Here is a 26,952-nt window from a genome sequence, read left to right as displayed (position 1 = left end):
ACCCGCCACAGTCTAAGTCCCTGATCTGAGTCCAGTAAGGGAGTAAATAAAGGGCATAAGTATACTTTACAGCGAGACGACGTAACTTCACACAAAGGTCCCCTTAAAATGAGAAGTTCAGAGAAACACGATGATGACGAGAGGGAAGTTCAATCTTTTTTTTGTTGTTTTTTGTATGGACTTCTTCGTTTTGAGGCACTTTTAACAGTTTGTTGTTGAAAGGTGATTTAAGCTCAGAAATGTTGGATAAATATTTTCAGACGAGCACATTTAGATTAAAAAAGCAGCTTTTGGAGCAGAGCAGAGTTAGAAACTTCAAAAATCCATATTTTTTTTAAACATAAACAAACATTTCGATAAGACTCTCATTCATTCAGTTATTAAAAAACATAAACTTGTCTTTGGTCTCTGGTGGACAAGTCGGTTAATGATGAGACTGTTTCAAAGTTATTTTTGGGCTCACGTTTTAAAGTACGTTACGCACGTATTTCACTGACATTTCCTTTTTTTGTTTTTTCAAACATTTAAATTAAAAAAAAGAAAATGAGATCATTAGATTAGATGTCAAATGCTTATTGTGTTGTATTGTATTTTATTTTCTGAACAGCCTGAATGAAAAATGACTCCTGATATGTTGTATTGTACACAAGAATTATCATAGTATCATTACGTTATGATCATTATTTGTTGTGATGTTATCAGTCATATTGTTGTTTTCACATATTTATTATAACACATCGTCAACACACCAACCTGTCCACAGATGCATATCACTTCCTGCCACACAAACATCCAAACACACACACACACACACACACACACACACACACACACACACACACACACACTTAATCTAATCTCTGCTCTCTTATCAGGTCATCACATACGTCATGTATCTGCGTGATGTTGTTGTTTGTCTCTATTTTTTCTCAGCGTTACTGTTGGTTCAGTGAAACAAAGTCTCTTTGTTTAAAATGCAAAACAGACCTGCTGAAGAAACATTCATGCTGTGCCGCAGGTGGAAATCAAACTGAACTTGAACTCTCTGCGATGCATCCGGCGTCAGGATGGAAAGTTCTCCAAACTCCGACACATCCTCACCTACGGCTAATTACGACCCGATGAGAATAAACCACACACACAGAGTAAGAAAGAAAGCAGAGGCGTGTTTGTGCTTGAGAAAGGTACATCTGTTGTTGGACAGAGGTAAAGGCCGACAGACTGTGCCAGGTTACAGTCTTTCTTTCACAGAGTCGATATTTACACCAGACGATACGATATACAACATGACAGCCGTGTTTCAAAGAAGTTTACATTCATGTTCGCTAAAGGTTGAGCAGCATCTGAGTTCTCCCGTCACAAACCTCACCAGAACACATCAGGACAGCACGAATGAGGAGCTGAAGATCTGCTGCAGAGAGCGCAGAACGGTGAGGTTCATGAAGACGTTTGATCATTAATCACCGGAATCACCAGAAGAAAAAGACGCTCTCAAAGTCGCAGCACTTCTGCAGCTTGGATCGGCATAAAACTCTGCTGGTTGAGTCTTCAGTACAAATATTAACAGTTGTATCAGGAAATATCTGACTTTTTTAAACGTTTTACAATCTGCATCGTCTTAAATCAGCTTCCTTTGGACTCTGGGTTCATCTTGGAGGAATTCTTTAACTATGCAGTTCACCACTGACGACACATCAGCAGAATGTTGACATCTCTGCAGAGAAGAGTTCATGAACTTTACTTTTCTTTACGTTCCTATTTTCAGTTTTATGTTGTCAGACGCAGGGGTTTAGGTCTGGTTAGGTTTAGGCCAAAAAAAAGACAACAACAACTGCTTGGTTAGGAAAAGATGACGCTTTGGCTTAAAATACGTGGTTTCGTCATAACAAGCACAGCTCAAACAGCTGCTGGCAGCTTCTCATGGGTCTTGTAGTATTTTCAGATGTCCATCATGCCAAAACAACAAAAACACAATTTCTCAGAAACACAGTTGAAATAAGTGAGTAAACCTGCAGGATTGTTGAAATCGGACATATTGGAGCGTCGTGATGTTGGAGTTGGGTTCAGTTTAAATGTCCAATGATGGAATAAGGTGTTTCCTAACACGTCTGTGCTGTCGACTCAGTCAGGAGAGATTCATGTCTTTTAACTTCAGAACCCTGAACGCCCAAAATAACTCCAAGTCCCAAGTCTGTTGACAAGAGTGGACGATGACGAACACATGCATTGCATTATGGGATAGCTTTGGGAATTCAGAGCTAACCAGCTAACTGACTGTATCTCTGAACCATCATTGAACCTGCTGAAGTATCACACTGATTGAGCCACGACTGTAACTCAGGATGCTGTTGTGAAGCTAAAGCACATTATGGTTTCCTGTTCGGGGAATCTGGAGTCATTTGTTGAGAAATCTGTGAAGTTTGAGGTGGATCCAGTCAGCTGTGAGTGAAGGAACATTTCAGCTGCTCTGACATTTACAAGCTTTTCCACAAAGTTTGTGACTCTGCACCAAAACACAACACATTTCATCTAATCATCTCCTGTTCAGTCGTCTGAGGCATGCATTGACAGGGAAAGAGGAGCTGGAGGAGGACGGAGATGAGCAGCCGCTGAGGCTCAGTGGGAGGAAACAGAGGGATTGTGGGATTGCGGGTCAGGATCAAGGGATTTGAAGAGGAAAAGACAAGAGAGGGACACAAAGTCCAAAAAGAAGGGCTTTACAACACGTGTGACTGCATTCGGCCTCTGATCGGCTTCCTGATTGGTCGACTGGTGGATGCTGTCACGTTCGTTCCCATTATGCAAAGTGCCACTCAGCCTGCTGCGCTCACGCCAAACGAAGATGTTGACACGTAATGAAACAACATTTTAAACAGTGAATCTGATTTGGAAATGAAGACCAGAGGGCACGATTACGAGTGTGAAAGCAGCGAGCTGAGCGGAGGCGCTGCAGACAGAGCTGGCATCATCACGGACGGTGAATGAGATCGATCTGTCAGGCGGCACCTACACTGGAGCATGATGGGACAGCAGGGGGAGAGAGACGGCAGACAGTGCGTGGGAAATAAATCAATACGACTCAGAGGAAGAGGTGGAAATCTTCAGTGACACCTGACATCAAACTGTAAATGTGTCATTTAGCAGCTCCTCTTCACCAACAGACCTCGCAGGAACCTTCTTGGTTCTACGTTCCGCCGTGTTTTTCCACTACGCTGCACAAACCCGTTACACTGGTTACACTGAAGAAGCGACCCCGAGTCCTCCATTGGACCGTGGGTTCAGGACAACCTCCTGAGCGCTGATGGATTCAGGTTCAGGATCTCGAGTGGAAGAACAGTGGACACATACGCCTTAAATTAAAGGGTCAGTTAGTCTCTGTCGTGGAAAACGCCTGCAAGGCACCGCTTCTAGAGGTCCACCAGCCATAGGTAAGGGCTTCATGAAGGGTTCATCACTAATCAATCATTACTGTGTGAGTGCACAGGTGTGTTAAATGACACCTGAACCTAAACGCATGCCTAAAGTTAACCTTTTGACTGGTTTGCTTGCTGGAATTGAATTTACTCTTGAATTCATTCATGTTCCTCACGCCTCTCCAGCTTTCTGTCTGAGCCGATTGAAGGGAAACTCTACCGATTTTACACATCAAAGTGTGTTTTCAGGTGTTGGTTCGTATGACTGCACTGCACAAAAAACCCCACATCTCCAGAGGACGCCGTGTGAAACCTGGATAAAAACATGTGGAGTCAGAGATCTTCCCATCGAGGCTCCGGGCGACATTAGCATTAGCTTCCACCATCATAAACAAACCACGTCCCAAACTGCAGAGCTGTGTTTTTGCCAGTTTTTTTTTTAGCTGTACATCGTGAGTCTGACAGTGTAACTGGAGCGTGATGCTAAAGCGCTGCAGTCGTTTTGCTGGTCATGGTCATTACATTGATTTTTTGTATGTGCAGGCGTTTTTTCCCAGACGATTAATGAGTCAGAGCAGCCTGAGAGGCTCGTTTCAGGGCCATAAAGGCCTGCCGGTCACCAGCTCTGGATGTGAAACACAGAATGTTTACTTTTGGTAGCGGTTTGAACTGAATCTCTCAGTGTCAAACACACAGTGTAACTCAAAACGCGTGCAGGCACTCAAATACGACAAATCAGCTCTCGACTCAGATTAAGGTCACGTCTCGCTCCTCGCGTGGCTTTAACAGGCTGATCTGAAGTCAGAGAGACATGCTTTGAGGGGTGTCAAACCTCAATCGTTTAGTTTCTTTCCACTTTGAAGCTGACAAACGAAAACCAACGGATGACTTCAGTTGAGACATTCATGTGTCCAGAAAGGACCGTCCCTCTGCCGCTTCACACTGGACCTTTGAAATCCTTTTTTCTTTTGCCTCATTATCCCACATTTCACTCTTTCCCTCCCCTCACTCATCCTCTCATGTTCTCTTTCTTTACTCTCTGTCCTTCATCTACTGAAAACAGGAAAAAACAAAGCGTCACCTTTTTAATCTCAATCATTTGTATTTTGAATTGTTTCCCCGTTCAGACGTAACGTCTCCCGTCTCCACTTGTCCACCTCCCCAGGCTTTCTTTGCAGCATAATCCACATTAAACACACAATTTCATAACATAACAACGTCGGAGATTTCACAAAGCTTACATCATGCACCCTCGTCCTCCTCGGCTCTGTCTGAGCTCAACAATCCTTCATTTTTCTGCCGTTTCGTTCAGCTGATGAAACGTTTTTCCGCGGCTCCCAGCAGCCTCTGACTTGGGCTGACGTGAACAATCAGCTCGCCTCACTGTGAAGGAAGCCGCTGCTTCCTCAATGCGTCGTCGTGCCTCCTTTGTAAGCCACTCTGGGTTAAATGTACAAGATAAATGTTTCACATGTGGAATGAGGATGGAGTAAAGCCCTATTTTCACAAGATGTGCATTGAAGTCCGAGGTGATCGTAGCATCAGTGTTTTTCGTCTGTTTGAGGAAACCAACCTCATCAAGTGTCAAAGTTTTGTCAGGAGAAAATCAGAACCACTTTTACTTGTTCGTGAAATAAACTCTGTCACAAATCTGACATAAAAAGCTGAATTTCCCTTGAACCTCAAACAAGCGGCGAGCTCCTCGGTCATTACGAGCTCCTCGATTGGTCGAGGAGACCTCGTGTCATTCAGCAGCTCCTCTCCTCTCCTGTCATCCTTCCTCTAATCCCTGCTTGTCTGCGCCTCCTCCTCTATTTTGGGCTTCCAAAACCTCTTTAATCCCCCCCGTCGCCTTCCTCTCACTCCGTCGTTTCTATTTTCTCTCTCATCTTTGTCTCCCTGCTGCTTCTGTCTCCATGTGGAATCTCGTGTTCTTCTCACGTCTTTTGTCTTCAACAAAAGATTCATGACAATGATTTTCTTGTCCCCCTTGTCTCATCATTTTCTCGTCACCTCTCCCCCTTCGCCTCCATCATCCTCTTCATTTCCACCTTCCTCAGGCCTTCACACATCTGTGGCGTTCAAGTGGGTGGACACCACATCCTGGGTTTCAAGCACTATCTTCTTCGCCCTCCCTCCTCCTCCTCCAATGGGGTGAATGCTATCCAGCCGGCCGCTCCTCCCCCTCTCCCCTCCCCTGCCGCACTTGAAGACGGAGAGGAAGGCGGCGCGGTAGTTGCGGTTCATCCAGCCATACAGCAGCGGGTTGGCGAAGGTGGAGCACATGGCGACCACGTGGAAGACGGTGTAGAGCAGGCGGTAGTCGCGCATGTCCAGCACCGTGCTGTCGATGTCCGTGGCGAGCTGGAAAGCGTGGAAGGGCAGCCAGCTGACGGCGAACACCACCACCATGGTCACCAGCATCTTGGTGGTCTTGCGGCGCCGGCGGTGGCGCTCAGAACTGGCGCTGCTGCCGGCGACGCTGTCCGCCGGGCTGACATGGCCACGCAGTTTGGACCAGATGCGGGCGTAGGCGAAGGAGATGATGGACAGCGGCAGGAAGTACTGCAGGATCAACATGGAGATGCTGTAGACGGTGCCGTCTGTGTTTTTACCTGGCCACTTCTCCGTGCACACCTGAGCGACAGGACAGGTGTTAGCTTGGATTAGTTTAGTGTAGTATAGTTTAGGTTAGGTTTAGTGTGTGTGTGTGTGTGTGTGTGTGTGTGTGTGTGTGTGTGTGTGTGTGTACCTGTATGGAGTGTCCAGGCTCCAGAGTGAAGGAGCCGTACTCTCTGAAGATGGCCAGAGGGCTGGCGAGCACAGCACTCAGCACCCAGGTCAACGCGATGACCCCGAAGCACACATCCTTACGCATCCTGGTCTCCAGGTGGTACACAATACACCTGAGGCACACAAAGACCAACACACGCACACGCATGCATTCCTGTTATACGACTGTACAGCAGGTATGAGTCCACCTTTATACCTTGACTGTCACAGATCAATAATGAATGATGGAACTCATCTTCACATGAAGCACAGTGGTGAGGCGTGCAGGTTAGAGTCATGCAGCTGAGACTCTCCTGAATGTTTCATGTGACTCTTGAGGTTTGGCTACTCCTAGCTGCCAGTTTGGGAAGGAAATCTGTATCTCAGGTGACATCCTGGTAAAATAAAACTGAAGTGCAGTGAAATGTGGTCAAGCATCCAAAATAAATGTAAACACAAGCGGCTGTAGAGCTAAATGCTAATGTAGCATGCTAACATGCTCACAATGACGATGCTAATGTTTCACAGGTATAGCCTACTTTTTACGATGCTGCCCATCTTAATACTTGCTGATTAGCAATCAATACGAAGTACAGCTGAGGTGGACGCGAACGTACTAACCAAATACTGAATATGAGTAACAAAATCCACAGCAGCTCATCCAACGGTGACCGAGATATGTCACTCAAAATACAAAAATATCATCCTCAAGGGGAAAAGACACCAGAGTTGGTGGGATTTATCCTCTGAGGACCATGAAGCTGTGCACACGACCGAGCAGCCTGAAGCTAACAGGCTGATGAATGTACACTCGACTTTTCTGAAAAACTTTTGTCAGTTTCACTTTTTCTAACGTGGGTGATCACCTCGTCCGACTCACGAAAGTAAAAACTCTCAGCTGCAGTGCTGACAAGCCGAAGGAAAACTGTGGGCTACTCATTACGGTGGTCCTCATGTTTGTAGCTGTGGCCTCCAGTTAGCGTTAAATTTGACTCAGATTCAGCGACAGCAGTAAATGACCTGGCAGCACGCTGTGCTTTGTTTTTGCTGACCAGATATGATCCAAGTGGGTCTGTGTGGACTTCTGGCAGCCGTCTGTTCATTGTTGTGCAGACTGGATCGAAGCTGGCGAGCTGCTTTTAGCTGTGTTTAAGATGTGGGAACCTGAGCAGTGTAACCTTCAAAAGGACGATTCTAACTTTTCCTTCCTCTTGGGAAAAGCTTATGTGGGTATTGTGAGTGCTGTGACATTGGGACAGTTAGGCATCACATGGATATGACATCATTAAAGTGGGCGTGGCATCACAAGCAACAAAATAGTCACTGTTTTATTCCAACATATTTCACATATGGGATGTCACTGTGTCTCAAAATGAATGAATCACCCAGCGTTTGTGTGTTACTACAGTGATTTACATGATGAGTCTGTTCGATCCAAACAAGGACACCAGATTCATTCACACTTCCAGCCAGTTTACGCCTGCTTGCTTCACATTTCCAGCAGTCCTGGTTGTTTGCCATGTGTTATGCTAAGTAGAAGGCACAGCAGCTTCCTTCAGCGCAGCTTGTTATGTCTTCAGAAATCTTTGAACAACTTGTTGGCAAAGAGAGCACGGCTCTTTATTTAGACTCAGCCTCAGCAAGCTGTAAAAGCTGTGTTTGCTGCACCAGTAAACACAGCGACCTGCTCCTCAAAGCTCAGTGATCAACACGTCAAGCCCTTTCCAGAGTTCGGCTGCCTCCGGGCTTTATGCTAAGCTACCTGTCTCCACCTTTGAGCTCCATGTTTAGTGTACATGAAAGTGGAGAACCCCGGGCAAGAAAGCAAAATTAATTCAGTAAATCAATTTCACAGTTTTTGAGTTCGTTTAAAAACTAGCTAATGTTAACGAGGCTCTGAGGCTGTGATCACTTGGTGTTTTGCCTGTGCTGCTAATGGACACTGTCGTCCCACAATGCAGCACAGCGCATAGGTAAACACAGAACTCAGATGCTCAGGTCTCAAAATGTTCTTTTTTTAATGTATTTGTCAGCAACCATCTGCCGAAAACATCAGTTTCAAACAGTGCGCGGCGCTTTGAACCAGATTTCCATCTGTGCTCCCTGGACACATGGAGGCAAAAGACAAACAGTGACGACAGATTGTGGACGCTGCAGGTACATCTCAAGTTAGTTCACAGAAGAGGTGTTTAAAGTTTGGTGCTTTTTAATAACTCTGTTCAATCTTCTCATGTGTGAACACACACGTTCGAGTTGTTCTTCAGGTCGGCAGGTGGGGATGATGTAAACCAGCCACGACTTCTCTTAACACCTACACTCAAACTGCCAGAACAGCCAACCGAACGCTGAGTTGAGCCGTTAGCAGGCCGTCAGAGTGGCCTCCATTTGCATGAGAATCATCGTTATAATCCTCTTTTCCTGAAAGAAGCTTAATTGAGGTGAAAATGACTCTTTAACAGGTTTTGTGTGTCCATCAGTGAAGTGTGTGACACTTAAAGTTGACCCTCTGATCAGCCCAACTTTACACAAACATGTAAAGATGAAAAGCTTAACGGCAGTCACCCCCACCTCTCTAAGCTCCACCCACCTGTGGCGGTCCAGGGCGATGACGTTGAGCGTCACTGTGGAGACGTGCACGGCGAGGCCCTGGGCGAAGGGCAGCAGGAAGCAGAGGGTGCCGCCGAACTTCCACTCTCCCTGCAGAGTGTAGACGAGGGTGAAGGGGAGGCAGAGCGTGTTCACCAGCAGGTCGGCTGGAGGCCAAGAAGACAGGAAGTTCAGTCAGGACAGAAAGTCAGTGTTTCAACAGACATCTGCACGTAGCCTGATAAAGTTTAACCTTTAACAGTCTGACGTCCTTCGAGACATTTCTCAAACTTTTAGGAATCAGCTGCTCTGAGTGCAGACACTGCTCAGTGTTTCATTGACGCTGTGTGACAGTATTGAACTGCTGATGCAGCCTCTGCACTGCAGGAGGACGCTTTTAATCAGCTCTTCTCTTTATCACTGTATCGACTCCAACCCAAAAAAATAGATAAAAAAGTAAGCACGCCCCCAGGCCGTCTGTGTCTTCATCAATCACACCTGCTGGACCGCTCATGTTTCTGGTGAGGCATCCTGTGGCGGTTCACTTCTTCCAGAGGCTGCAGCTCCGTCACTTTGCTTTGATAATAACAATAATAATAATACTCTCATGTTTGGGGCTAGAGCCAGGAGATGGTTAGCCTAGCTTAGCATAAATGGTGGAAACAGCCACCCTGGCTCTGTCTGAAGGTATTCATAATCCACCCAGCAGAAACTCTAACGCTGCATACCAAACAAATGCGAAACCGTTTCATACGGGGTTATGTGCTGCTCTGGAGCCACGCTTGTTTTCCCCGTTTCAAGTCTTTGTGCTAAGCTAACAGCAGCTGGCTTCAGATACATGTTTAGTGCACGGACATGAGAGTTGCATCGATCGCCTCCACCTCTAACTCTGAGCAGGAAAGTGAGTGCGTTTCCCAAAGTGTCAAACCTTTTCTTTAATACTTAGGACGACCTCTGCACATCTTCAAACAATCAGTTTTTAGCTGCACACAAAACAAGCATAGCTTTTAATTAAACTGAATTATTTGAGTTTAATAAATCTGATTTGACAAACAGTGTGGTTTTATTTTCTCTTGATCCCTGGTAAGAATTTCATCAACCCCGCAGTAGCCTCCCTTTTCATGCACAACCCTGAAGATGACGATAATCCTGGTCTTTTCTAAGCAGCGCAGATCTGTCCTCGGGATCTTTACTCTTTCCCTCCGTCACAGGTGACTGCATCCGGCCGTGTACATGTTTCATCTTATTTTGTGAAGCTCAGGGAGGCGACTTGGCCGCTGCCTCTCCCTGGTAATGAGCAGGAAGTGAGAAACTGAAGGAGCGGGAGGAGGTGAAGAAAAGTCAAAGCAACACGGACCGAGAGCACGTCCTGCTTCACAAACCTGTAATCTATCTGAAAGCATAGAAAGTGTCAAAGGAACATGTCTGCAGCCACCCGCACATCGACACAGAACACAATCAATTCTACTTGTTCGGCCAGTTTGCGTTCGCCGAGCTTCTTTTCCTTCACGCTTTGGCAGAGTCGAATGTTTTTACATGTCATGAGTGACGGCGGATGAAGCAGCTGTAACACTGAGCTGTGGCTGATTGTCCCGAGTCATCTGAGGCCACGATGAGCGAAAACAACTGGTGAGCGTCAGATCCGTCCCCAATCAAAGGGAGGCAGACGCCATCTGCTAGAGGGCTGCGGCAGACTGCAGGTCGCATGGCCGGTTCAATCAGACGCACCTCTGCATGCGTGAGCGTCGACATCTGCTGCTGAGCATCAGTCAGCATCTGTAAGCACACCTCCGTCACAGTCTGACAATCTGCCTCAATCTACAGAAATGTCCACAAATTCAATCAACTCCTGCAGCATTCGCTCGATTTTGCTCGTAAACAAAAGGCTGCACATTCCTGACGACCTTCAGTTTATAAAGTCAAGCATTTCTAATCGGATCCCTAAAAGGAACCAGTTAGTCAGTTGGTAAATGTTATTTTTAAGTGCATGACATCATCCCAGCATAAAGTCAATGGTTTGAGGCTTCGATGATGAACAGTTGAACTCTTCACCTGAACAACAACACAGTCAGGAAGCTTATTCTTCTCTGATTGGACCACCAGCTGTATCCACCGACTTCCCTCTTAGACCTCCAATGAGACGAGACTGTCTGTCTGATACAGGAGGGCCCAGCGGGGACTGGACCCGGCAGGGACTGGACCCATCTCCCTGGAAGGGGGGCAGTTCAAGTCTGCGACCCTCTGAATCATGTCAGTCTGGGATGCTCAGGCTGGAATAAGGGCACGGTGCCAAATTGTGTTAGATAAAAATAAAATGCGCAGGGTCTCATTGAGCCTGATCTCCAACCCCTCCTCTTCCCAAAATGTGGCCGTCTGCTTCCTGTGATGCTTCGGGGCAGAGACAGTAAGACAGAGGGAGGAAAAGCAGGCAAAGGAGAAACCAGTGAGAGACAAAAGGAGCAAAGACCGATACTGAGCGTGAAAGACGAGGATGAGGACGACTGACTGGAAAACTCACAGAGAGAAAGAAATGAACAGGAACAGATGAAAAGGAGCAGTGAGGCGCGAAAAAGCAAAAAATAACCAGTGAACAATGAGAATTTCAGACATGACAACACTGATGAGGCTCGAGTCGCCTCAGGTGGAAAACAAACGGACGGTGACCTACGTTAAGAATGCAAAAAGAAACGTCAAACAGCACATTGGTGCCTTTGATCAACACTACGTCCTTAAACGTCCTCACGCTGAACGTGGTCGTCACGCCTCGTCGTGTTTATACTCTCCTTCCTGCAAACCTCAAACCTTCCAGCTCGATCTGTCAGTCTATAGTTCAGTGTGCGTAGTGCAGCGTCGTAAGAAACTTCACGTCATGTGACCGTGGCGCAGTTTATTGATCGCCTAACGCTTTTTATTTCTCACTGGCCTTTTGTTGGCGGAGGCAGGGCCATGCAAACTTCTGCGTACTTCAAGAACCCGTGCAGCAGTCGATGGCAGCGCATTGATCACTGATCATCCTAAACAGCAGAATATCATCTGTGTTGTCCCAGAAAGAGGCGCTGCCATCGTTCTCACCAAGACAAAAAGACAGAACGGACAGAGATAACGTGAGAGACAGCAGCTCGCTCGTCCAGTTTCTGTTTGTTTACCACGAGCTGTCGGCTCGCCTGCCCACTCCTGCTTTGTTTCGGGGGAACTGAGCCGACAACTTTCTGGCTGCCGTCGTTCTGCACATTTCACATCACATCAATCACAGCGCTGCTCTCTTCATCTCCGCTCCGTCCTTTTCTTCTTCCTCTCAGCATCTTTTAGTTCAGTCGCAGCTTTACGAGCAGAACAGTTGGTACATTTTGTCTTGAATGTTTGTCTTCAGATTTTTTTGACATTCACACACAGTCCATCAGGGATTGGCCAGGTGTGGAGACACTTTGGACGACACGACAAACTGAAACCAACAAACCAAAAGAAGATCTCGAACAATAATGATGTACTAATGTACCAAACATGTTCTCTTATTCAGGACACGGGAAGAACCACGTCAGAGAGGTCACATGTGAGAGGGACAACATACAAAGGAACACATCGTCCAAGAGGACGTTAGAGTGGAAGAGGAACTCGTCCAGCAGCCAAATGTAAAAAAAAACTATTGACCCACAGGACAAAAATCCAACCAATAATACAGAGGCCATCAGGTAACCCTTGACAAGTCCAGGGTTCTTCAAAGAACCCATTTAGGAGCTGGGTTCTTCTGGGAACCCTCCAATGTGATCCAAGACAAATTAAAAGGGGGTCCTCCAGAAGCTGGGAGCTGAAGAAAAGTGCTCGCTAGAACCTCTGTGGTGCTCAGAGTTTCCTGCAGGAGCTTACAGGTTGATGAGGGTTCTTCCTAGAACCTCGTCCTATGGAAAGGTTACTCGAAGCTTCAATCTGATGTTAAGTTGTTTGAGTACCAAACTGGACACTTGAGTAACTCGTCATGTGTGAAGGGTTTCTTCAAGCACCTTTAAATATATTTTTCTATTTTTCCATTTTTTACAGTGTGTCAGTTCACACAAAGACCTTTAGTCTCCCTTTAATGGATTTTGACCACTTTAAATGTTCTTCCTCTCTCTGTAATTCTTTATCTCTGAAGGAGCATGTTGTTATTTTCTGATTCTCAACACTTTTCATTTCCAGCCATCAGCAGCAACTTTTCAAACCTTGACCGCGACCATGAAAGCGCTCTGATTCACATCGTGACCTTCTCACACTTGATTTCATGCATTAATATTCGCTCGCCGGCTCCCAGTGTGGCGTCTTTTGTCATGATATAAGATGCAATGAAAAGGTACAAAATGAACAGCTGCCACTTCCTCTGTATTACTGTTTAATACAAGTGATGTTTGTTCATCTATAAAACACGACGGTTCACATGACGCTGAACAGGAAAATGCAGCCATGCACACACAGTGAAGCCAATGAGAAGAGAAATGATGGCGTGTTGTGGCGGGCCAGGCTGGTGGAGGCAGCCTCACGTCTTCATGTGTAACGTCTTTATATTCTTTGTCCACAGAGAGTTTCGGCTTTTTAGCGTCTCTCCGCTCATTGTGTTGGTTTTAGGGCATTTTTCTGGTCGTGGTTCGTCCACACTGCTCACATCGGTGCTGTTTCCGGCCTCAGCGGGCAGCTGATAAACCACACAGACCACACTAGGAATGAGCTAGTGAAGAAGGTGGAGCGTTCAGCAGCGACGTTTCTCTCAGGAGCTGGTGGAGACCAAAACAGAGCTAAAAGGAAAGTGAATGTTTGACACTCGGAAAGACTAAAAAGTTTCCTCACAGGGAGCGTTTGTGTCCTAAATCCAACTGTCTGACTGTCAGATAACAAAACTAACTGAACCCCACCGCGCTGTTGTTTGGCTTCCGTCCAAATGTAACCGAATTTTCTGAAAATCCACAAAAGAAAATGCAAATTTAAACACATTTTCACCCAGAACGCTCACGCACACACAGCTCCATCCATGACTGAACCTGGACTGTAAACCATAAGGTCATAAATGGAATCATGAAGCTCCAGCACATATTTAACAGCTGATTCAAAAGCTTTAATGAGTTACTGATCGAACATTATATTCCATGTGATCATTTAAATCACTGAACACGCAGACCTTTGAACAGCAAAAGCACCAAGGATCAGTTAAAGAACCAGGCGCCTCCATGAACTAGAGGGTTTTCTACATTTCCATATTTCAGATTTCCTGGGATGGTGTGTGGGGAAAGAAGGCAAAAAACAAACTACAGCAGTTGAACTACATAAAGACAGATGATGCTGCGCCCCCTCACAGCTTTCTAAAATGGCCATTAGGGGAGTTTATGTCTAACAGCTGGTGCAGCCTTGCAGGCGTTGATCCACACTGACGCGAGCGTTCAGGTCACAGACCTACAGGCCATCTGCGAAGGCGGAGCAGAGCCAAACGTTTGACGGCTCGTGGTTCTTCATTCTGCTCGACTCGCAGCCTTCAGGGATGGTTCTGGATGAGGCTCTTTGTTTTCTCAGGTGTTGAAGCGGCTTCTCTCTTCTGACAAAAAGCCAGAGATCTCCTCAAAGAGGCCCGGTGGTGCTGAGGTCAGCAGGCTGCGATGGTTCCTCCAGAAGCTTCGCTGGTTTCTGCTGTGGCCTCTGAGGGGTCTGCTTCAGGATCAACAAACAACAGTTCAGGCTGAAGCTCAAACACATCAGAGCTCCACCTCCAGGCTTCGTGGTCTACTTTTCTTCAGAGGTCTTTATGCTTGATGGACGTGGAGTTCAGTGCCGGTCTCATCGCTCTGAAGGACTTCCCTCGTCTGATTGGCTTATTGTGGGCAGGCTGTTTTGTGCAGAGCAGCTTTTCTCTGACCGCTCGACCGTGCAGCTCATCTTGGTTCACTGGTTCATCTTCAAACGGCTCTTTTCTGCACAGCAGCCTGTTTCTTCCCTGTTTCTGTTTCTCTTCTTTATCAGAGTTTGAACTCGTCTGATTGGCTTTTTAAAATTTCTGGATGTCTGCAAAGACCCCCTCACTCATCTCTAAAGCTCGGCCGGCTTTCCTTTGACAGCAGCACAGTGAGAGCAGCTCTGGATGAGATGAGTCTGTGCAGAGCTCAGACACTCAGTGACTATTTATACCCAGACACTAATTACACCCAGACGAGCCACAGGTGTGGAAACTCACCTTAACAACCACCTAAACCTGTGTGTGTCACTGCTGTGTGTGTGTTATCAAGCCAAACACTGCAGAGTGGAAACTTCTCAGCTCATCTTAATGGTTTAAATGACGTCTTCTGACTGCTGTGCCTCAATCAAAGATTTGTTCGTGTGAAAATTTAAAATCTGTTTCCGGCCTCTTTTATTTTCTTGTCTTTGTCTGAATGAAGCCGACGTCTTTTTCTCTTCCTCTCTGACAGCAGAGTGTTCGTGGTTCAGAGCGTGGAAGCAGCTGCTCGCTCGGTGCGCACACACACACACACACACACACACACACACACACACACACGCCACAGAAGGAACTTAGCAGGAACTTTAATTGCTCTTAAAATTTCACCTCAAAACTTAGAAAACTCCAAAGGCAAAAAGAGTTTAATGATGTTTTTTCCAGGACACAGGCAGTGTGTGTGTGTGTGTGTGTGTGTGTGTGTGTGTGTGTGTGTGTGTGTGTGTGTGTGTGTGTGTGTGTGTGTGTGTGTGTGTGTTAATTAATGACAGCCAGTGGGAAGTTTTTCTCTGCATTCCATTTTCTTTACACTTTCTAGAGCACCTGATACTTCAGGCTGTTTAATGACGGTGGTGCACATCATACACACACACACACACACACACACACACACACACACACACACACACACACACAGAAGCAAAGAGTGCCACTCCATCTTGTACTTTATTAATGTATTTGTTTAAGTGCTTCTTGTTTTGGAGTGGAGGGAGCAAACAAAGCAGCAGCTTGGCCTCCTCCTCCTCCTCCTCCTCTTCTTCCTCCTCCTCCTCTTCTTCCTCCTCCTCCTCCTGATCGCTGCTCCTCCCACCTCCTCCTCTCAGCCTGAGCTGGAGGACACGCAGGTTCATGAGTCACACTTAACGAGGCCTTTAAAACCGACTCCACTGCCAAACTTCAGCTCAGCTTCTTCCTTTCGGAGGACGTTCGGAGCGGATTTGGTGAATGTTCTCGTCAAACACTGGATGGCTTCACGTCGCACTGGAGGATCATCTCAGGCTATCAAAGCAGCGCTTTCTAAACGTTTTTGTTCTTCGTCCTGGAAATTCTGTTTGAATGCGAATGAAATGCAGCAGCGTGTTTGTCTTTTGAGAAATGTGATTTTTCAAATTATGTTTCCACATAATGAATTTTAGCAAAAACATCTGCACAGCGTTCATTGACGGCCGCTTCCATTAGTTTACTATAACATGACTCATTAGGCAGAAACACATGATGCGGAGCGTGCCGAACGTCCCCGGAGGACGAGGTAATGTGATGCTCATCACGCTGTGCGCTCCACTCCTCCTTGGAGACAGTAACACTGTGAATGCGTGATGAGGGCTGCGAGCGAGCGTCAGTGGGATGTTACGACGCTCTTTAACCGACGTCCACGTCCCACATCAGAGGACAAACAGCTGAACATTAAACTAAATGTCTTTGTTACAAATACCGTGCTCTTGTCCTCTCTTTGTAAAGGACATGAGTGCATGTTTTCTTCTAAAGGCTAAAAACCAACAGCGTGTTTGTGCCTCTGCACAGATTTCTTCTTCCTGTTTGCGGCTCGTTGCTCGAAGGCCATTGGCTCCTGCTGAAGACGTGACTCTTTAAACACGCCTCACGATCGTCTGGGTTCACTGCAGGCTGCTCTCCGTCGCTGTCCGTGGTGCTGAAGTATGAACACATGCATTATTGTTCATCTTCATCTTCATCAGGAGGCGGTGATGGTTTCCTCTTCACGCTTCATTACTTCTCGCTGTTCACGTCTCGTATTCGTTTGTCTGCTGCTTGTTAACAGCCCGGTTTATTAGTTCAGTTCTTTCATGTTTTCTTCTCCATGTTCTCGCTTCATTTGCATTCATTCCAAATGTAATTGAACTCTTCAGCGGACTTCTTAAGGTTTGAAACAGGAAGTGATTTCAGTTTATGATGTTTTGGAATTAAAACTGACCTGTGAGCAGCTGGTTCAAGACACTGACACTGAGATCCTGTTGGTCTGATCCATTACTGCATCCTGTCCGCTGAAGACAGAAAACACTCCCAGAAACACCTTTAAAGAATCTGCATCCACTTGTTTCAAACTCTAAAAACAAAGATGATACAGGCAGTGAAAGTGTGATTTATTGTACACCAGCATGAAGTTTCACATGAGCATCGTGTGACACTTCAGGCTGAAGACTCGTCCAATTAGAGATAAACAGACTGGAGGTGACATCGCCCGCCGAGCGCCGAGCGCCGAGGCTGGTGCTCACTGAGAACTTGATTTACGTTGCAGCTCTGAACAGATGATGGCGAAGTGCCGGTCGTTTAAATCCTTCTCTGACGTTTGGGGTCAAAGTCGAGATATTCTCCAGCTCGTGAAAACACATGAAGCTCTGCAGCTTCATGAACACACGTTTAAATCCTTCATACGAAGGTGAGAAAAGGCGTCTGGAGTCGAGCCGATGCGTCGGTGGACTGACATCATCAGCACATGTTGGTTCATCACTGTGTGTGCTCAACATACATGTTTCCAAAGGCCAGAACGTCCAAAAAAAACATCATAAAACTTTAGACTCTCTGCAGCAACACGTTCAGTCCTGGAGGACAAACATCAAAATCGATCCAGCTTCGTCAATATTGCACAAACAGCACAGGAACTTGAAAACAGGCTGAAAGCAGCGCCTGGTGAAACGCCGACGTCAAGGTAAGCGGGAGCACACCTGCACGCCGCTGCAGCAAGGTGAGAGGCTCGACCGCTGGAGGTCAGCAAAGACAAGACAAGACCAGCTGTGAGAGTCCAGAATAGATGAAACCTGGTTGACACGCAGCAGACAGGAGTCCATCGACCTAACACACCTTAATGTGAACTCATTAGCAAATGAGCTAACAAGCTAACAGGTCTGCTAACGGACAGTTAAGCAGCTTGTTAGCTTGGAGAGCTTTTTGTCCCCTTTAATAAATCTGAGGACAAAACATCAGAGGAGCAAACACCAAAGAACAGCTAGACACACAAAGAGAGCTGAGGACACAGATGGAGAAGAGCTCGACATCATCGTAACAACAGAAACCGATGACGACGATTTTTATGTTGTGTGTTTTTTATGATGAATAAACAATGTTTCCTGGTCGATATCAAATAACAGTGGAAATGTCGGGTTAGTGTGTGTACAACATGGATGACGTCCTGAAACTGTCCTCTGAGCCTCGGACGTCTTTGAATGTTCTAACCTGTCCTCCACCTCACCACAGTCACATTTCACATTCTACATCTCAGCAGTCCTTTCTCTCTGTCAGATGCCAACATCAAACAATGAATGCTTGATTTCAGTGCTCCGTCTGTCCGTCTGTCCGTCTGTCCGTCTGTCCGTCTGTCCGTCTGTCCGCCTGTCTGTCTGTCCGCCTGTCTGTCTGTCCGCCTGTCCGCCTATCTGTCTCCCACACAGCAGACAAATCCCAGACATCACAGAGACAGAGCTTATAACAGCTGACAGATGTCTGAGTCACCATCACAGCGACCTACAGGGGCACACACACACACACACACACACACACACACACACACACGCACACACACACGCACACACACAGCAGCTCTGTGTTGTTTTCTAATTTGACACCATCGACTCTTCAGAGTCAGGAAATCCTCTCTGACATCCAAAGAGCATGACCTGTTTGTGTGTGTGTGTGTGTGTGTGTGTGTGTGTGTGTGTGTGGCCATGTATTCCTGATCTTGTGGGGACATACATCTGTTTACACAGTCACACTGTGGGGACAAACTGTATGTCCACATAATGTAAATCAATACATTTTAGGATGAAGGCTGAGGTTAGAGTGAGAGTAAGTCTCCAGGAAATCAATGCAATGTCCCCAGAAGTGACGGTGTGTGTGTGTGTGTGTGTGTGTGTGTGTGTGTGTGTGTGTGTGTGTACACATACCAACAGCCAGGTTGGCGATGAAGAAGTTGGTGACAGTGCGGAGTGTCTTGAAGCGGTAGATGACATAGATGACCAGAGAATTACCCAGAACCCCCAGCACGATGATGGTGCTGTAGGCCAAGATCAGCACCACCTGCAAACAGCAGCAACGGCACACCTGTCAGAGGCAGTTGCTCAGCTCAGCTCAGCTCAGCTCAGCTCAGCTCAGCTCAGCTCAGCTCAGTGGACTCGTCTGTAAACACTGAAATAACTGAGGTGAGTTATCGTCAAGTCTGCGGCGTCACAGCAGCTGAAGGAAGAACCAGGCCTCTGAAGTTCAAGCGCTGTGATCAATACATTCAATCAGTCTTCTAAATTAAGTTTGGACGAGAACGTGAAGCCTCTACCTGTACGCTCAGCAGTTTAATGGGGTCCTCTGGGAAATTAACCCCCTCAAAGCCTGACGTGGCCGAAGCCGTCGGGTTGGCGCCCGCACCGGGGTCGTAGTCATGGTATCCGAGGGTGCCAGGGTCATCGTCCCGCGGGGGCCGATCGTCCTGCGTGGCGTTGACTGTGCTCACGGCCTCCATGTCCGATCACATGTGTTCAGCCAGCAGCGGCATCTTACACACACACACTCACACACACACACAGTCAGCCTGTGGGATGACAAGAAACATGGACGGACACGCAGGTAAGCAACAGGTAAGACAGACAGACAAGTGGAGAGGTTTCAGGTTTCAGTCCTGGAGCTAAACCTCATGTGCTTAAAGCTGCTTTAGCAGATGTGGTGTAGCGTTAGCATTAGCATTAGCGACTGATGTTCGTGTCACCTGCTGAACTTCAACTTTCGTCCTTTTTTAGCTCAGTTTTGGTCTCCAGCAGCTCACGAGGGAAAGATCCGACTCCTCAGCTGCTAAATGATCCACTGTGTTTCTAAAATTAGTCTCAGACTCGGACTAAAGCAGGAAATGATGTTACGTGAGGCTGATCACTCTAATCCCGTGGAGATGGTCAGGCTTCGCCTCCACGCTGCTGCGAACAAAGGTGGAGTTACTGTCTCTGAATCAGGAGCCTGAGCAGCAGACTGACTGAAACACGCTCGTCCAATAATCAGGTCACTCGTTCAGAAATCTAGCAGTGTTACTGGGTTATTCTCAAAGGCCCTAATCTGGAAAGAAACCTGGATTATGTGTGTGAACGAGATCAGATTACTGTGGAATCATCAGATAATCTCCCGTCCGTGTAAACCCACAGAACAACTGCAGATGATGGTTCAGTGGAAAAGCAGGGGCTGCGTTCAGGTTTGAACAAACAGGAAGATATTTTTTAATTCTGCAGTACTGACAGTGGTGTTCCAAAGTGTACTGTGTTGTACGTGTATTTTAAATGTAGTAAAGTGTACAGATTACAAATACTTTTAATAGTAACAAAGTGTACTCATGAAAAACATCCTTTGAAACACTCCGTTACCATCCTTTACCAAAGTGTACTTTAAATTCACTTCATTTGAAGTATATTTAAGTATATTGTACTGCAGGTGTGTTCTGAACATTCATGAATGCTGATTTTCACTGGTGTCCTTCAGAACACCTGCGGCTTGTAAAAAGCTACATGAATAAAATCAGACCGAGCTCCCTGCGCCTGAGCTCCATCAGCTGAGAGGAGACGCTCCCTCACGCTCAAAACCATGACATGACGTTCTGAAAGGTTCACCAGCTGCAGTAATGGACTACCTGCTCGCTACCTGTCTGCAAAGATCAGCACTCCACACTGTCCGTGACTCCACTGTGGCGTTTCTGAAAAGCCAGAATGAAAACAACTTTGGCTCAATGTGAATCCTGCTAACACCAACATTCAACCAGGCGCCTTTATTTCCAGTTCACAGAATGAACCAGGCGGGTGTCTTCTATCGGCTTCAGTTTAACTTGCAGCTCCTGTGATAAGAAGATCAGACTCTTTAGTCTTGAGTGAGAGAATCACCACGAAAGACAGAACAAAGCAGATCACCTGAGAACAAAAGAAACCTGGTTTGACTTGAAAAATGAGCTCAAACATCCATCTGACGTCTTCACATCTTTATAAGAGACTCAACATTCCTTAAAAACTGCCGTCAACCCAGTGAGTCCTTCAGTCTGGTTGTACTGGGCAGCTCCCAGTGACCTCACACCCTCAGGCTGCACCTGACGAAGACTCTGAAGGGATTTAATAAAAGGTACTAAGTGTTTGAGGACAGTCAATATCAGCACACCCATCAGCTTGTGATGGACTACAAGGCTTCAAATATGGACGCCGCTGCAGAGAAGCTGCAACCTGTCAAACGTGGACACTTCACACACACGTTCACCCCGACAGCGACGTTCACTCCGATGAAAGGACGCCGCCGCCGCCGCCTCACCAGCTGCACCTCACAGTGCAGAGACTCACACTTAAACTCTGCGGTTCACAGGTGGGAGAATATCACACACCAGCTGTGTCACACACACGCACGCACACACACGCACACACACACACAGCTGCGACCTCTCCGTTTCACAGCTCTGTGATGTAGGCCAGTCCGTCGTCCTCAGGGGACACGTCAGCGCACACACACGCAGACATCAGCACAGGAATGCTAACATGGAAACGCACTCTCACACACACACACGGACACGGGAGTGAACACACACGCTCCAGTGAGCTGATTCACTGAACAAGTCGCCTGCGGGCGTTCAGCTCCTTCCCGCTCCCGCCCGCCGCTGTCAGGATCAGCGACGGCGCCAACTCACGCTCGCTGAGAGAAACACGACGAGGCCAGACAGCGTTTTGCAAACTCACCTCACGAAAGGTTTGAGGCCTCTCAGACCATCTTTGCACATTTAAATCTCTGTAAACAGACGGAGGTGACAGCTACAGGAGGTCAGGACCCCCGCGTGAAGCCCATCAACACGACGCCAAGGTGCCTGACCTTGGCGTGCACATGATGGTGCACTCTGGGATATTAATAAAAGGAAAGGGATTAAAGCTGCTGTGGGTGCAAATCACCAGCACAAGTTTAACATGAAAAGAGCTGATGCTGCAAAAATCTGCATCAAAGACTAAACAAAATAATTCATAGATGGCCTTGGACTCTGCGGTGATGTGAGGAGTTCACGTGAAGAGCTGACACCTGCTCCCTGCCCCACATAATGACTGCTGACCTAAAAATAAACGCCATCGACGGCTCGTTTTAAAGAAACACGAGCAAATGAATCCTCCATCAGAGCCACACATACAAGCCAGAATCCAAACACTAAAAACATCAAGAAACAGAGTGTGATCACCTGATCTGATCCTCTGTGACACAAACTGACCTGAGATCAGCTCAGAGTCAATATGTTTCGTATTCTCTCTCATCAGCTTCATTGATTTCTGTAAATATCTCTTATTGTGAATCTGATGCAGCAACACGTTTCACAGACTGAAAGATGTGGAACGCTCCAAAAACACCTGTTTGGAACATTCCACAGGTAAACAAGCTGATTGGTCACAGGTGAGAGGATCATGATTGGGTGTTAAAGGGGCGTCCTGGAAAGAATCAGTCGATTTGTGAGCACATGAAGGATGAAGGAGATGAACACATGGACTCAGAGACACTTCAGGAAGCTGCTGTCAGTGAACAGTTCGATTATTGATGATTGATTCTGGTTTGATTGGAAACATTTCGTCTGTGCACTAAGCGTAGAAATTACTGGCTAATCTGAGAAGAGTCGAGATGCTTTATCGTCTCCACCACCGCTTCGTGATGTCCTGCCTCAGGAGCGGCATGTTAAAGTGCACGAGCGGGTATCTGACGTGCCTTTGTGGTTGCACACCACCACCATGAATCTTGCATCTGCAGCAGGGAACAGAGTGAAAAAGCTGTTTTTTAAGTTTCCTGGAGAACCACGTGGGCGTCAGTGAAGGAACCATCTCACGACATCTACAACTATGACAGTGAGACTGAACTGAGCCATTTCACTGTCAGCCGTTTGCTTTTCAGTTCTTTTCTGACCAAATACCTGCAAAAACTCTGTGTTCATGCTAACTAGAAAATGTTCATATGCAAACATGCTAAACTAAGTTGATGACCATGGCAAACACTATATCTGCTTATATTCCTGGTGTTAGCATTGTCATTGCGAGCATGCTAGCATGCAGATGTTTGCATTTAGCTAAAAGTAACACCACTGCGAAGCTTCACGGAGCTGCTAGCATGGCTGTAGACTCTTAGTGTTGTTTATAAATGTAGCTAGCTAGCTACGTAGGGAGTCTATGTCCACGACCAGCGATTCAGAGGTCTGGAACCAGGCTACGATCGAGAGGCTACTGGAGCTAGCTACCACACGCTGCTTTAGCTTTGAGTGATTTTTCATTTGATGATGACGTCGAGCTCTCGACATAGAAAACACGAAACAGACTTTTCATAATCAGGCATAACTTCAGCTTTGCTTCATGTTTTGTGTGGTTGGATTGATGGCTGCAGATCTGTGAATCAGTCGTCTCCGCCCACAGATCAGATGAACTTCATCCCTCCTCATCCTCTTCTCACTCCTTGTTTTCTTGCCTGTTCTGGTAGAAACAGAGCAAATCCTTTCATTTGTGTGTCCTGCTTCCACCTTGTTTACATGGTACGAACGTCATGTGTGATGTCCGTCAGTCTCTTCGCTTTGATTGTCCACAGCTGAGGTTGTTGAGCTGCACAAAGAACACTTTGATTTCATTCCATTTTTGTCATTTTTGGCTCCGTCGACACTGAGCGGCCGACTGAACTCTTGCTGAATCTCTCTCCTGGAACGACTGCTGATTATGATTACCAGCTGGCCTGAGTGATTAGTCGAGGCAAATCAAAGAGAACATCACTCCAGAACACCAAGACGCCCGACATGGAAACGCACACATGGCGATGTATCCACTCCAGAACAAACCAAGTGCTGAACACTTTAATTTAATCGCTCAGTGGTTCTCAGCAGTGTGAAGCAAAGTGACCCAAACTGGAGCCAAGGTTAATCAAGCTCTCAGCTGCCATTATTCACACTCAGCGTTTCCTTTTGAGGCCACTGAGGAGCAGAAAGCCTGTTCTCTGGGATCGAGCAGCGCTGCGGTTTGAACGTTTCCCCTCCTCTTCAGCAGCCCCCTGTGAGGTGTGTCTCTAATTCACTGCTTAATTGATTGTCTAATTAACTGGGTTATCCACCAGGCTGTCTATTTCCAGTGGTTTATAATGGGCCGTAAACCAGCTGACTGAGCTTTGACTCTCCTAATCATCTCCATTCGTTTTATTAAAGAGCTCTAATTATTTAAGTGGCTTTGAACGGATGTGGTTTAATGTAATGGAGCGATCAGCTACATTTTAATTGATTTGGGGTATAAGATGTGCCTAATTTACTGTATCCATATGTGGTTCTGAGTCAGTCATTTAAGTGTCGTTTAACCAGGTAAGTCAGTTATGAAGAAATTCATGACAGCCGACAGAAACAAATGGCCCCAGATGGAAAACAGTGATGCAATTCCACATGATTATCATCTCAGATACACTTTTTTAGCCAGGTTTCTGTCCTCCTCTTCAGCATCTTGCCTAATAGGTGATGAAGACGTGCCTCCCTCTGAGATGTGAAACTCAGTAGCTCCATCACCGTCTGTCACAGAGTTCAGACTTTCCTCAGGCTCATGTCTCACATTAAGACTGCGTCTTTGCGTTGTTGTTAATCTGATCTCCTCCGCCACAGGAACAGGGTCTGAATAGAATCCCTGCCATCGCTCCGATCAGGGCGGACTCACAGATCAGTCAAACACAAGCCTTGAGGCTGCTACAACTTCATTCACACAGTGAACAAACTCTGAGTGCCACTAGATGAGTTGTGATGAGGTTACAGACATTTCTTACCGTGTTTACTGGCAGTAAAAGTAAATGCATCTGTCAGCTTCCAGACTAGTTTAAAGAAGGGAAACCGAGTGTGCACGAACAAAAGAGGGAAGACGTCGTTATCTGATTTCCACAAAGAACAAGCAGACACTCAGCAGCTCGTCCAAACAAAAGAACTACGGGGTGACTGCATTGTCTTTTCCTGCAGAGTGAAAACAGTGTTTTAAATGCTGCCATTGTTCTTTTTAATCTGCTGTTGGACTAATTAGCTTTTTCTTCAGCGCAGTGGAAACACGAACAGGAGGGCACAACAGGGACTTTTCATTCTGGAGTTTAGTTCTTTAGTCCCTGGAACTTTTTGGCCAAGCAGACATGATGTCAGCCCGCTGAAACAAATCACTGCTGTAAACCCTGCAGCTCCAAATTAGCTGAACATTTCAGGGTAAAGGCCGAGAAGTTCACGGCTGCAGCATCTGCATGGCTGCGTGGGTGAAGATCCCAGCGCGGACTATCAGCATCCTTGGTCTTGTTCTCACTAAGTTGCACCCACTTCCTCTAGTCTGCACGTGTGAAACGAGATGCCACAAACTCGATCGTAACACGTATGGAAGCCCGTCAGGTCCACAGCTGTCTGCACAAGGCTCCAGTTAACCCTGTCAGGTTTTCGCCTGACTGCCAAATAACATTAAGTACTTACTGTAAGTCCGGTCCTTTTAAAAAAAAATCTGGCTTTTAAAACAAATGCTGAGTTTGCTGACATGAGATCTGAACAGATTAAACCCAAAATGAAACGATGTAACGTGATATTTTGTGACAAAGACATCACGCTGAAACCCGTTAATTGTGTTTTTTAGAACTAGATTTTAGTATTTTTGCTCACATCTTTCATCTTTTGTCAGTAGTCTCTCAGATGGAAGGTGGATAGAATCTTTCCTGAAATGTAAACAATGTCCTGCGCTGTGCCGTTCAGAGTCACACTGAGCTCTCAGCTCTGGACATCAGCAGGAAGCGTTCGCCTGCAGCACCTCATCAAACGTGGCTGATTTGTCGGCAGCCTGGTGGAACAGGAGCTGGAGCAAGGAGAAAAGAGTCAGGCAGAGGCGATAACGGTTCTGTCATCATGCAGCCCGCGGCGCTTTAACACAGGAAGTCACACCGCGTGGGGAACGACCATTTACTTTTACTGGCAGGCGGGAAACGAAGCGGCCCGAGTCGAATCAAAATCCAGGCCAAGATCATCTTTAAGGTCAGTTTTTCTAAATATTATGCGTCTAGGGAAAGAAAACCAGGCAGCTCTGACTCGAGCTGATGGCCTTGTGTGTGAAACTGTCCAATAAAACCTGAGACCTCCACTGTTCAACACCCAGATGTCCCACTGGACCAATCAGGAGCACAGCAGCTTGTCCAAGGTCACGTAGGTGTGAGCTGAGGGATCCAACCGAGTCTCTACTGAGAGTCTAGGACAGCAACCGTGAAACAGCGCAATTAATGCTCGATCTGCTCGTCAAAAGTGGATTTAATGAGATCACATGGTTACGGAGTCAGGCTGCCAAAGCCGAGGCCAGATGTCCACTTCAGTGCACCTCAGTCAGGAGATTCATGGACGAAAACAGAAGAAAGACAGACGTGAGCTGTTTCATCCCTTTCCACTGTTCTTCAATTCCTTCAGAAGGTTTCAGTTTATTATTTAAATCTATTTTCTTTAAGGTTGTCTCCTGAAAATAGACACTGAACTCAATAAGACTCCATCTTTAAAACTGAGTGCTGACTTCAAAGTGAGATACAGGACTTCAAGTATGCGTTTCATTCCTTTCTCCTGCTCACCTCGTGGTGGCGCCAGAGAGAAACTGGGTCTGCAAACACAGCAGGATTCATCCTCTGTGGAACGTGACTCAAACTCTGTGCCAATGCATGAAGTAGATGAAGAGAAGCTCTACTGGAGAAACTGATTTCATTCGACCTCTAAAGTCACTCCGGTTCATCCCCTGAGCGCCTTGAATGACTTTGCAGCCTTTGCAGAGGTTTGAACTTCTGATTCCTTTCATCGGTTTGAGACGTAAGAAGGTTAAAAACTGAATAAATAAACAAATGTTGTTCATTTCTGAACTTTCACAGACGTGGATCACTGTCATTGTCGCGGTGCAGAGGGGAGAATCCTGCTGTGAAGTCTGACGTGTGATAATGTATCGCCTCCTTCACCTTGAGGTGGACACTGAC

General features: G+C 46.6%; 1 protein-coding gene across 2 annotated transcripts in view; it reads right to left on the bottom strand.

The window, feature by feature from the left end:
- Nucleotides 1-657: 657 nt before the first annotated feature.
- npy2rl (neuropeptide Y receptor Y2, like) overlaps nt 658-26,952 on the bottom strand; it is a 38,138-nt gene continuing 11,843 nt past the window's right edge. For both annotated transcript variants that reach the window (XM_076724835.1, XM_076724834.1), the window contains exons 2-6: nt 19,280-19,531; nt 18,894-19,026; nt 8,773-8,938; nt 6,166-6,319; nt 658-6,050 (exon numbers count right to left, since the gene is read on the bottom strand). In XM_076724835.1, the coding sequence (XP_076580950.1) occupies nt 5,478-6,050; nt 6,166-6,319; nt 8,773-8,938; nt 18,894-19,026; nt 19,280-19,462 (1,209 nt within the window). In that variant the 5' untranslated portion in view covers nt 19,463-19,531 and the 3' untranslated portion in view covers nt 658-5,477. The remainder of the gene's footprint in view (nt 6,051-6,165; nt 6,320-8,772; nt 8,939-18,893; nt 19,027-19,279; nt 19,532-26,952) is intronic.

The sequence above is a fragment of the Chaetodon auriga genome, chromosome 24, assembly GCF_051107435.1.
Source record: "Chaetodon auriga isolate fChaAug3 chromosome 24, fChaAug3.hap1, whole genome shotgun sequence".
Taxonomy (NCBI): Eukaryota; Metazoa; Chordata; class Actinopteri; order Chaetodontiformes; family Chaetodontidae; genus Chaetodon; species Chaetodon auriga.
Note: the sequence above shows the minus strand (reverse complement) of the source record. Positions and strands in the feature narration are given on the sequence as shown.